This window comes from Heptranchias perlo, chromosome 22, assembly GCF_035084215.1.
Source record: "Heptranchias perlo isolate sHepPer1 chromosome 22, sHepPer1.hap1, whole genome shotgun sequence".
NCBI classification, from domain to species: domain Eukaryota; kingdom Metazoa; phylum Chordata; class Chondrichthyes; order Hexanchiformes; family Hexanchidae; genus Heptranchias; species Heptranchias perlo.
Genome location: NC_090346.1, coordinates 30263767 through 30276152, shown reverse-complemented (window position 1 = coordinate 30276152; position 12386 = coordinate 30263767). Strand labels below are relative to the sequence as shown.

At 40.8% G+C, this 12386-nt stretch overlaps 1 protein-coding gene across 2 annotated transcripts in view; it reads left to right on the top strand.

The window, feature by feature from the left end:
• The window catches only part of rgs11 (regulator of G protein signaling 11), a 140478-nt gene that overhangs the window by 93084 nt on the left and 35008 nt on the right, over nt 1–12386 (top strand). For both annotated transcript variants that reach the window (XM_068003190.1, XM_068003189.1), the window contains exon 10: nt 8563–8586. In XM_068003190.1, coding sequence (XP_067859291.1) covers nt 8563–8586 — 24 coding nt within the window. The remainder of the gene's footprint in view (nt 1–8562; nt 8587–12386) is intronic.

Below are 12386 nucleotides of genomic sequence, written 5' to 3'. Positions count from 1 at the left end.
TGTTGTTTGATGATCTTCGGTCTATACGCCAAAGTCACTAAGCCTTCAATTTAAGGAACGTGTACAGATTATTTTAACTAAACCTCTGGCAGCTGGGCTTTCAGCCTCAACTGTGTGGCTTTTGCTTCCATGCCGCTTCATTAACCCTTCCACAAATTCTACCCGACCCAGACATCTCACCCACCCTTCCAACAAAGTTCTCTCAGACAAACTCATCCTGCAGTTCTCCTGGATCTGCAAGTTTTCCCAAACTCCCTCCCTTTCCCAAAATTCTCCCACATCACAACTCCTCTCCTCCCACTAAGTGCCCTCAGGTCCCAAGTCTCCCCCATCAAAGTGCTCCCTGACTCCAGGCCCAGTAGAACTGCTACAGCTCTTCCTCCCAAATCCCAGTCCCAAATCCAGTGCATCTGTTGCCTCCTAGCCCAAACTTCCGTTCAGCCCCTCCCACTTTCAACCTCCACTTGTGCCCTCCCACAACATGTGTGACTGGAATTTTTGCACGAGTTCTCCCGATTCCCCACCCTAACTGAAACCCTACTGAAATTGGGTAAGCAACTGTTTATGCGGCATTTCCAGGGTTTACACTGATCTTCCACCAAAATTACGGCGGGAGATTGGGAGAACCCCTGTGGAAATTTTATCCCATGATCTTCAACGTACAATATGCAGATACCTCCCTGGAGGTTGACTGGAGCAATCTCTTACTCAATAACATAATTGAACTGTTTCCTTTGTAATCAGACAATGTCAAACAGGAAGCACTAGCATCAGAGTCTGCAGAGCACTCAGACACACTAAGACATAGAAAGGTGTATCTTCATGAGAAAAACTCAAAAATATGTTTCATCCCTCAACAACAACAACTTGCATTTATATAACGTCTTTAACGTAGTAAAATGTTCCAAGGTGCTTCAAAGGAGCGTTATCAAACAAAATTTCACACCGAGCCACGTAAGGAAATATTAAGACAGGTGACCAACAGCTTGGTTAAAGAGATAGGTTTTAAGGAGCATCTTATAGGATGAGAGAGACATAGAGAGGAGGAGAGGTTTAGGGAAGAAATTCCAGACCTTAGGGCCTAGGCAGCTGAAGGCACTGCCGCCAATGGTGGAGCGATGAAAATCAGGGATGCACAAGAGGCCAGAATTGGAGGGGCACAGAGATCTCGGAGGGTTGTAGGGCTAGAGGAGGTTACAGAGATAGGGAGGGGCGAGGCCGTGGAGGGATTTGAAGACAAGGATATGAATTTTAAAATTGAGGTGTTGCCGGACTGAGAGCCAATGTAGGTCACTACTAAACTAATTAGATTTTATCAATAAGCAACAGCAAAGGAGATCATATGTAATTAAAAGTCTCGTCCCGCTGGTATGTGTTTGCTGTGTCCATAGTGCATGAAGCATGCTGATTATCTCGAATTTCACATTCACTAAAAAGCTACCAATTAAAAATCACTTAACCACTTATTTTATTATCGCTCAAAAGAAAAAGTCCCATTCATAAGATTAGGAGCCGGTGAAAAAATAAATTTCAAAATCATATCAGTGGCAATGTTGCTTTGTCATTCACTTACCCACCCATTCCTGTCTACCTCTAAAAATTACAATTGACAACATAATAAACACAAGAAAATCAAACAATTCTTTTAAAAAAAACTCAAAACTTCATAATATCTTCCAATACTTCTAATAATTTGCCCCTGCTCTCTCAGGCTTGAAGATTGCCCATTGCTCTATTCCCAGAGTTTCCATGCTTCAGCTAGCCTCCCTCCTGTTTTTTATGCAGCTCTCCATCTCTGATTGCTGCACAGCGGCCATAGCTGTTCTGTATCCCCTTCAACCTCTCCGAGTGTTTCCAGGGTTCAGCACTGTGCCTTTCATCTTCTACCGTGAGTATACTTAAGCCCCCACCCCCCAGCTCCCAGACCCCATCCCTAACAAATACTCTCAGATCCAATTGCAGACATTGCCCTCCCCATCCTCTGCCCACTTCCTCCCTATTTAAATCTCAACCTCACACTTCCTTACAATCCCAGCCATTGTTCTTGTCCTGAGTAAACAGCCCTCTCATGTTCTCCTTCACCTGCATGTGTTCAACTAGATCCCCACCATATCCCGGGATATATTGGCTGCCATCTTGCTATGTATCCAAGGCTTTGAAAACTGAAATAGGTGTAAATTGAGTATATTAGTAAAGGTATAAGAGTGAGAGCCCAAGAGACAGATTTAGAGACATACAGAAGTGAGAGGAGGCAGGGAGAAAGAGAGAAATACAGAAAGACTGGAAAAAATTACTGGAACAGTCAGAGACAAACACAGATACAGACATCAAAATGAGAAAAGTAGAGAAGGGGGAAAAAGACAAACAGAAAGACAGAGAGGGGGGTAACAGAAAGAATTAAAGAGTGGAAAGAACAAGAGAGATAGTTACAAAGGGAATTTTTTTAAAAATTTGTGCCCATGGGCGATAAATTGGTGTTTAATATACTTCCTCCAAAGAACTTAAATGGATATTGTACCAGCATCTCAACTATTTTGCTTGCTTTCAATACAAAATGTGTCGTAATGTATTGATTTCTACTATTCACTTTGGGGAGAGGGAGAAAGAAGAAGAGAGTATGATCAACTGATTGAAAAGAATTTCTACATTTCCAGAGGACTCTGAACACATGTTACCATAAGCATTTGTTTTAACAGGCCACCGTGCAATTTAAACCACAATCAAATTATTCTAATCCTCTAAACCTCTTCTGTTTATCTCTAATCATTTATATTCCACCTTTTGGAACTGGCTGTACCTCATATTTTTAAGTAAATCTTCCACATATACAGCTCAGCAACATCAGCAATTTCGTAGAAATGAAATTGGAAGGATTTGCTTTTTTTATTTGCTACACTTTGTACTTCCTAATATATTTTGCTAACAATAATGGTTTATGCTACACATGTGGGATAAGCAGTAACAGTTTATCTTTGATTCATGATCCATTTCACCAACCTCTGACAGAACTATTTTGCAGCTAATGTGCACCACCACCGACAGCTGTCAGACCTGCACATAACTTCTGATGATTATCGAGGAGTTGCAGGAAAACATACTGGATTTTAAAACAATCACCATAAAACATCACAAAACATAAAACTTTAACATTACAACAGTTAACGGCAATTCAATCTGTTACGTGAAAAATATTAAGTATTACCAAAGGAAGTAGAAAAAACCTCACATTTTGATCTTTTCTATTCTCTTAACATTTTTCAGCCTGTTCTTCTCTTTAGAAATCTTTCTCTCTCGTTCTTGCTGCTGCTTTTTTCTTTTCCTTCCATCCTGTCCCTTCTAGTTCATGGGGTATATTTTCAACTTGTCATCCAGGTGTATAACTAGTGTTGCAGATCAGCGCCCAATTGTCATTTCCATTGAGGCCGATCAGCAACATCAGTTTTACGCCCAAGCGGCAAATTGAAAATCTACCCCGTGTCTTTGGATCTCAGAGCGATCCTTCGGGCTTCTGATTCTAGATTTCATCATTTACCACCTGCTTCTCTTCCCAGATTTTATTACTCTGCTCCTGACTTTTGTCTTGCATTTCATCAATTCTTGATTTTGCACACCTCTTTTATCACTTGGGACAATGGAATTCACAGGAAGATGCGACTGGCAACATAGCCGGAGTCTGGCCACTCCACATCACATCCTAAGAATATTTGCAATATAACTGCACCCTAAAATGAATATAAAATTATCTCATTTTTGTAGTTGTTGAACATTGCATGCAGTTAAACAAGAAATTACTCTGTTTTGAGGGGAAAGAAAGAACAGTTTCAATTAACTTCTATTTAATACACAAAACACACCTTCAACAACCATTTTTGGTGTTTAGTCATTGAATTAATTTCACTAATAAGAGTAAAAACAAGTTTAAAACTGAATGTTTTATATTATTGAAAATGCCTATCAATTATTTTGAGGAGTTTATTAGTACCTTTTTTAACTAGATTAAATCACAGCATTTACTACTATCAGTTAGAATATGTTAGGAAACTCAAAACATTTTTTTTATTTGAAAGTTTTATTTTTTTTAAAGTTCTCTTGGCTAAACAAACAGAAGTCTTTTTGTTAATGGCCTTCCTGCAGTCTGCTAAAAAAACAAGCAGATTTCTATATTCTATGGGCAGCATCAAACATTATGACATTTTATGAGGACAAGACGACAAACTCTCCCAAGAAATTCATGGTTTCTATTAGTAAACGGAAATATCCATTTTGAAACTTAACAGTATAAATAACATGATAAAAAATTAATTTGTACCAGAAATGAAATATTAAGTGTATTAAGTTAACATTAATCAAGGTCTAGATTTTACTTTGAAAAAGTAAGCAGTTTAAATCACAACCAAAGCCTTTGCCAAATACACCATATGTTCTGCTGTGCTAAAAGGAAATCAAGCATCTTGTCATTTCATTCTTTTCAACCAGTTGTACTTTCCTTCCGGCAGTACATTCTGTTTAGAACTGCTGTGAACAGCTTGGAGTCCGGAGCTGTGTTGCATAACTTCCCACAGAATATACATTATTTTTGTGCATATAAGGATGTATTATTTAATTAAGACAGTGATTTAAAATTTATAATTATGTTGCAAGATTTTTCAATAAGAATTTCCCTGAGGATCTGTGGTAAGTCACCGGGGCCAATTTTCACGTATGTTTTAAATTGTTAAACAATGGTGCAAATCTCATCAGAATTGTAATAATTTCTTGGGTCAGCCCATTAAATAACATTATTATTCATAGTTCGAGGAGGGTGGTGGGAGCAGTAAATTGTATGTAGGTGAAATTTAAAGGGAAGTGTCTGCATAGTGCGACAGAAACTCATAGTCTTTGAAAAGTTCAAAGGGCATCTCAGTCTATTGGCAAACCTTGCCATGGCTGAAGGGGCAGAGGACTAAAAAGTGTTTGTCAAAAATGAAGGGAAAGGAGAACAAATATGCAGCGATAAGTCTTCAGGCAAGTGACTGTCTGATGACTGCTGAAGTAGAGGTGGTACTGCATGAGATGATTGCTAGGAGAGTTGCCTTGTATCCCATTCCGTGACACCATCCCCATATATCCACATTGTAGCATGCCTAGATGCTTTGAGTCTGCAGTTAATCGGTAATATTACTGGTTATGCCAGCCCTAATGCTGCAAGCACCCTATCAGCAGATGCTCTGCATCTGGATCTCTGCTGGCCCAATTCTGTGAAGATATTTCCCCATAGTCATTACCAAGTAAATGCAACAATGCTTGCAAATATCGTGAGGTCTTGACAATGGCCAATCAGGCTTTGCTGTGGAATGATCGCCTTACCATGCCTTCTTTCTTGCAGTATCACTGAAAGCATGCGATAATGTGATTGGGATGCTTCTGACAAATGTTCCAACATTACAATCAATTGAGCACTCATGTACCTTAGTGGTGCCATCAGGCCTGCTGTCCCATTTTTTTTTTGGAATTGGAGCACCTGCATGCACTAATCATCTGCCAAAATGAGGTCAGGTCATCGCTGTCTGCAGATGCAGGTGTGTGGGTGTTGGCGGATGGGCACAGAGCAGCACTCGTACAGCCTGACCTGTCTGGTATCCCTCTGTTACCCCTCTTTTTCCAAGCACTCGAACAGGATCGAATTCCCATCAGGAAACACGATGGTGCTAGTAATTGTGCTGGGAGGCAAAAAAAATGACACAAATAGGCACAAAGGTTTATGAGAACCTAAGTGCCTGCAGAAAGAAAAAGAAAAAAAAGTGCAGAATTAACCTTAAAATTGTTGAATGAATCTTCTTACTCAGTTTTTTAAACTTACTGTCATATACAGTGCAACCTCAGATGCCTGTTACAGACGCGCAGAATTTTTACTTGGCGCTGACCCGAGTGATAGCTGGAAAATGATGCAGGAGGTGTATTTACATCATTTCCACATAATTATAATATTATGAAACCCCTGCCACCAAGCCCACTGGAAATGTGAATCATGCACAAAAGGGGAGTCTCGGCATACAAGATCTTTCCTATGCTATTATGTCCCGTGAACTGGTGCACACAGGTGTTAATTACATGAAAATCGGCCCACAGAGTCCACAAATGGTCGTGCGTTTCATAGGACTGGAGCAAATTGTTAAATTATTCTCGATTGGTCTAATCATTAAGAAAAGAATCCAATCAAGGATAAACATGCAGAAAAGTTGAAACCTCTTGTCTGTAATAAACCAGTCTGTGTAATCTACAAGAAAGGTTAAAATATCTGAAACTCTACTGATTGTAACTAATCTCTGATTTTTATTCTTTTGCATCTTTTCCTGTCAAGTGAGTATTGATGCAGTGTTAAAAATGCTTCTATTGTTAACGTGTAGTGATCACTAAATGTCTTAGGGGTTCATAGCAGTGGCAAATCTATTTTATAATAAAGACAGTCATAGAGAAAAGGCTAGATTTATTATTGTATGTTTTGTTGATCTTTGATCTATTTGAGAGAAATTGACAGTGGCATATAACTAAAAATCCCACACTTTAGACTTTGGCTCCAACTTGCAATATTTTTGGAGATCTATTAAAGTGCAGTTTTTGCAACCTGCCTGAAAATTACCAGCAAATAGCTGAATTCTTCCTAAAAATTCTGTAAATAGCTTTTGTGGATAAATTACTGAACTACAATATTATTGTAAATTAGCACCATTGACAGATAAAGACATATCACCTGCATTCTAAGATCAGAAATCCAGCATAGGACAACTGTCACTTAATTGTCTGATTGATGGAAATGATTAACTCCGGACAGTAACAATTTTTTAAAAATTCAAATTTAAGAATTTTACACGTGATGCATCTAAATCTCCCTATCCCTAGATTCTCAGCTCTGAGGGAAAGCTCCCAAATGTCTATTCATCCCTCTCTGCAGCAGAACACTAGGAGATACAAACAGCAGCCTAGGTTGAGTTGCCTTCCAGTTTTCTCCATCTTCTAGGATAGTGTCTCTGTTTGGGGTCTCGTGAACATACGAACAATGACGGACAGGAAAAGACCCTCTGGTCCATCCAGCCTGTCCCACACAATTGTGATACCTAGTGTATCACAATATATACACTCTCCACCCCAAACCATGTAATCTCCTGGGAGAGGCGAGAAACCAGATTAAAACCCAAGCCAATTTGGGGGGAAAAAATCTGGGAAATTCCTCTCCAACCCCTTAGGCAATTGAAACTAGTCCAAGAGATCACTCCGACCCTGCATTACCTACCTTTTGCAAGAGGTGATCTCCGCCCCAGTCATAAACAGGTCCAGCTCTTGTTTGAAGGAATTCAGCAAATCGGCGTCCACCGCACAAGCTGAGAGCCTGTTCCAGAGGTCCACTGTTCTCTGGGAAAAGAACCACCTCCTGACATCTAACCTAGATCTGGTCTTATACAACTTAAAATTGTGACCCCTGGTCCTCCCTAACCTATTTAAATGGAACAAACTGTCAACTCGAACACAGTCTATTCCCTTCATCATCTTATAAACCTCGATCAGATCACCCCTAAGTTTACACTTCGCTAAAGTGTAGAGTCCCAGCTCTTTTAGCCTATCTTGATGACTAAGATGCTTTAAACTGGGAATTAGTCTAATGGCCCTCCTCACCCTTTCCAAAGCCTCAATATCACCCACCATGTGAGGAGACCAAAACTGGATACAGTATTCCAACTGAGGCCTGACCAAGATCTTGTACATGGACAAAATAGTATACCTTGTCTTATAGTCAGTTGTCCTATAAATGCACCCCAACACCCTACTTGTTCTAGCTAACGCTTTATGGCATTGCTCGTGAACCTTTAGCAATCTATGCACCAAATTGCCCAGATCTTTCTTTCTCCACCTGCTTTAATAATTTTCCCTGAAGGGTGTATGTATGTTGAGCATTTGCCCTGCCCACATGCACAACACTGCACTTTTCCAAATTTAACATAATTTGCCCAGTCCCCCAAAACATCAAGATCCATCTGAAGCAGTCGAACATCATCTACAGTCCTGACACTCGCACAGATCTTGGTATCATCTGCAAATTTGCAGATCTTGCTCCCAACACCTGCATCTAGATCATTAATAAAAATAGTAAACATCTAGAACTCACTTACTTGGAGCGTGTGGTTCCAAAAATGACACTAACTCACTGGCAACGCCAAATCACCCACTAAATTCATGGTAAACTTGCGTTTGACTTGTGTTTGTGTCGGTGGAAGTAGACTTTTTTTTAAAATCAAGATGACAAAAATAAGGCTCGGGTTTCCCTTTCTGTGCATGCCAGTCTGTGATTTTCCCCCCAATTCACTTTAGTGGGTAGAAAATCGCAGGCTGGTGATCGCAGAAATAGAAAACCTCAGCCTGCTGACTAAGGGAATGGAGATGTTTTGAGCGAATAGTTCAGTACATTTAGAGAAAATAGGTGCATTTTAATTCCATCAAATCAACTAATAACATAGTTGTGCAGTGGAACTTCATTGCATTGGTGTTAATAGCAAATAAACTGTTTTGTGTTGTTTTTCTTACAGAAAGAATAGTGCATTCTACAAAAGAGAGGTAAGAGCATAAGTAGATTGTTCTATTTTTTCCAAATATCTGTATCATGGATTTTTAATGCAGGCAGCAATGGTACTGGTACAGTCTTTTAGTGTCATTGATTTAACTAAGAAAGTGCTCCTTAGCACAAGTGCTTCACTGTTGGAATACAATAATGTAAAATGAAAAATATTGGCCCCCTGATTTTGCAACCATTAAAATTCTATGCATGCCAAGGAATGATGCACCAGATCTTTTACTCCTTAGAGTTAATACATTTGTATAGTATAATCACTTTAAGCATATGATCACCTCTTGGCAGATTTTGCTGCACCACCACATTGATGATTCAGTCTGAATGAAAATCTGGCAGGCAAAAAAGCCACAGATCAAAAGAAACGTCTTTACCCAGAGAGTGGTTAGAATGTGGAACTCGCTACCACAAGGAGTAGTTGAGGCGACTAGCATAGATGCATTTAAGGAGAAGCTAGGGAACATATGAGGGAGAAAGGAATAGAAGGATATGTTGATGGAGTTAGATGAAGAAAGGTGGAGGAGACTCTTATGGAGCATAAACACTGGCATGTACTTGTAGGGCCGAATGGCCTGTTTCTGTGCTGTACATTCTGTGTAATTCTATGTAGATCAGATAGTAGGCCCCAGCATTAGGTTCCCACTAACAAGGAAAGGAAACAGGGTGGATGGGGAGTAAGTAGGCCACCCCCTGAGGCCCAAAACCAGAATTGGGCACCTGCAGATGGGCAGGGGGTTACTAGGTGCTCTAAAAATCAGGTGAAAAACCCAAAAATCAAATTATAACACACACACACACACAAAAAAATAGTAAAACGAAACAATAAATGGGTGAAAAAACAAAATGTCAGTCAGACCTGGGTGACTGATGCCACTAATGACAGGAGACCTGCAGTTATAGTGTGTCAGGAAATTTTGGCATGGGCTATTCCCATGACATAAGGTTTTCTCATAATTTCCCAGTGACACAAAAGGGGCGATTTTAACCCTGCCTGCCTCGCTGAAACCAGGTAGGCAACGAGTTAAAATTGCCTGGGAGACTTACCCACTAGCTCCCTTTTTACAGTCTTCAAATTTGACTTGCTCATCTGAACAGGCGGCAAGGACACCCACCTGAAACCACCGGGGTCCTTCTTTAAATATGCAGATCAGGCTCTGATGATGTCATGAGGGCTCAACTACAATTTTAACCAGTGGCCGGAGCGGGGAACCTGTTGTGGCTTGCCTGTCTGGTGGAGCCAACGGGAGGAAGATTCAGGGCCAGAAGGGCCCAAAGATGAAAGTTTTTTAAAATTTTTTTAACTTGTGGGGCCAGGAGGAGCAGGATCCCCCTTCCCAATTGCAAGACCTTTTCAAAACTCCCTTTCTGCAACTTACCTCAGATCTGGGGACTGTTCTAGCCTGTGGCCTCGTGCTGCTCGGCATTTCGTACCCACCTTCCGGCCAGCTGCCTCTTCCTCTCAGCTTCGGGCAGGCAACTGAATGGAGTCATGCAGGTGAGGTCCAGGAGTTAACATTGGCCAAGCCTCACGCTGCTGAGGTCAGTGGGGTTTGCCACTCACATCAGCCCCTGCCCACCCGATTCCCACTCCAAAATCAGGGCTAAAAAGTGTGATTCAAAAATCATGATGCAGGAAATAAGGTTAATGTGGAGAGGAAGTACACATAATACACAAGAGTTTTAATATAATACTGGCAGATCTCCCAAGGCTTTATTCAGGGTGACTCAAAAGATATGCTGAAGTGTGGCACTTTATTTTGCTCTTTATGCAAGATTTATATATACACACACACACACACACACACACACACACGAACTTGGACATAAAGGGATAGATATCAAAGTTTGCTGATGATATCAAACTGGACGGAGCAGCAAATTGCTAGTAAAAACAAAGAAGACTACAGAAAAACATAAACAGGTGTAAATTGGTAAAGAATCCTTTTGAAGGTCGTGGAATTTGGATATTTGTGACAAAACATGTGGTAGATTTTTTTTTAAGAAGTTTAGTGAAAGGCTTATTAACAGAGGGATGCAGTGGAATTATAAAGTGGGGTTTGCATTTTGCCCACAAGGAAATTGAGGCCTTCGATTTAAGTCTGCTGCTTTGAACTTTCCTTGATTGTCATATTTAATTTTTCTAAAAAGCCCATTATATAACCAAAATAATATGCTGTGATAGTAAAACCCGCAGTAATGAAGGTGCAAATGTTTGTGCATTTACACCAGTGATCAGCATTTAGGGAGCAGCAATCATGGAATCATAAGGAGTAGAATAGCTAAGGAAAAGGACTCTGACCATTCTAAAGTAAAAATGCTCAATTGGAGGAGGGCCAATTTCAGTGGGGTGAGAACAGACCTGGCCCGGGTAAAATGGAATCAAAGATTGGCAGGCAAAACTATAATTGAACAGTGGGCGGCCTTTAAAGAGGAGATGATTCGGGTACAGACAAGGTACATTCCAACGAGGGAGAAAGGTAGGGCAACTAAAGCCAGAGCTCCCTGGATGACAAACGAGACAGAGAGTAAGATGAAGCAGAAAAAAGGGGCATATGACAGGTGTCAGGTTGATAACACAAGTGAGAACCAGGCAGAATATAGAAAGTTCAGAGGGGAAGTGAAAAAGGAAATAAAAGGGCCAAAGAGAGAGTATGAGAATAGACTAGCGAATGACATAAAAGGGAATCCAAAAGTCTTCTACAGGCATGTTGACAGTAAACGGGTAGTAAGAGGAGGGGTGGGGCTGATTAGGGACCATAAAGGAGATGTACTCATGGAGGCAGAGGGCATGGCTGAGGTACTAAATGAGTACTTTGCATCTGTCTTTACCAAGGAAGAAGCTGCTGCCAGAATCTCGGTATAGGAAGATATAGTTAAGATACTGGATGGGCTAAAAATTAAGAAAGAAGAGGTACCAGAAAGGCTAGCTGTACTTAAAATAGATAAGGCACGTGGTCCGGATGGGCTACACCCTAGGATGCTGAGGGAAGTAAGGGGGGAAATTACAGAGGTACTGGCCATAATCTTCCAGACATCCTTAGATATGGGGGTGGTGCCAGAGGACTGGAGAATTGCAAATGTTACACCCTTGTTCAAAAAAGGGTGTAAAGATAAACCCAGCAACTACAAGCCAGTCAATGGTGGAGAAACTCTTGAAAATGATAATCTGGGACAGAATTAACAGTCACTTGGATGAGTGTGGATTGATTAGGGAAAGCCAGCACGGATTTGTTAAAGGCAAATCATGTTTACCCAACTTGATAGAGTTTCTTGGTGAGATAATAGAGAGGGTAGATGAGGGCAATGCAGTTGATGTGGTGTATATGGACTTTCAAAAAGCGTTTGATAAAGTGCCACATGTTAGGCTTGCTATTAAGATTGCGGCCCTGGGAATAATGGGGGCAATGGCAACATGGATACAGAATTGGCTAAATGACAGGAAACAGAAAGTAGTGGTGAACGGTTGTTTTTCGGACTGGATGGAGGTGTGCAGTAGTGTTCCCCAGGGGTCGGTGCTGGGACCACTGCTTTTCTTGATATATACTAATGACTTGGACTTGGGTGTACAGGCACAACTGCAAAATTTGCAGATGACACAAAACTTGGAAGGGTAGTGAACAGTGAGGAGGATAGTGATAGACTTCAAGAGGATATAGACATGCTGGTGGCATGGGCGGACATGTGACAGATGAAGTTTAACGCGGAAAAATGCAAGGTGATGCATTTTGGTAGGAAAAATGAGGCGAGGCAATATAAACTCGAGGGCACAATTCTCAAAGGGGTACAG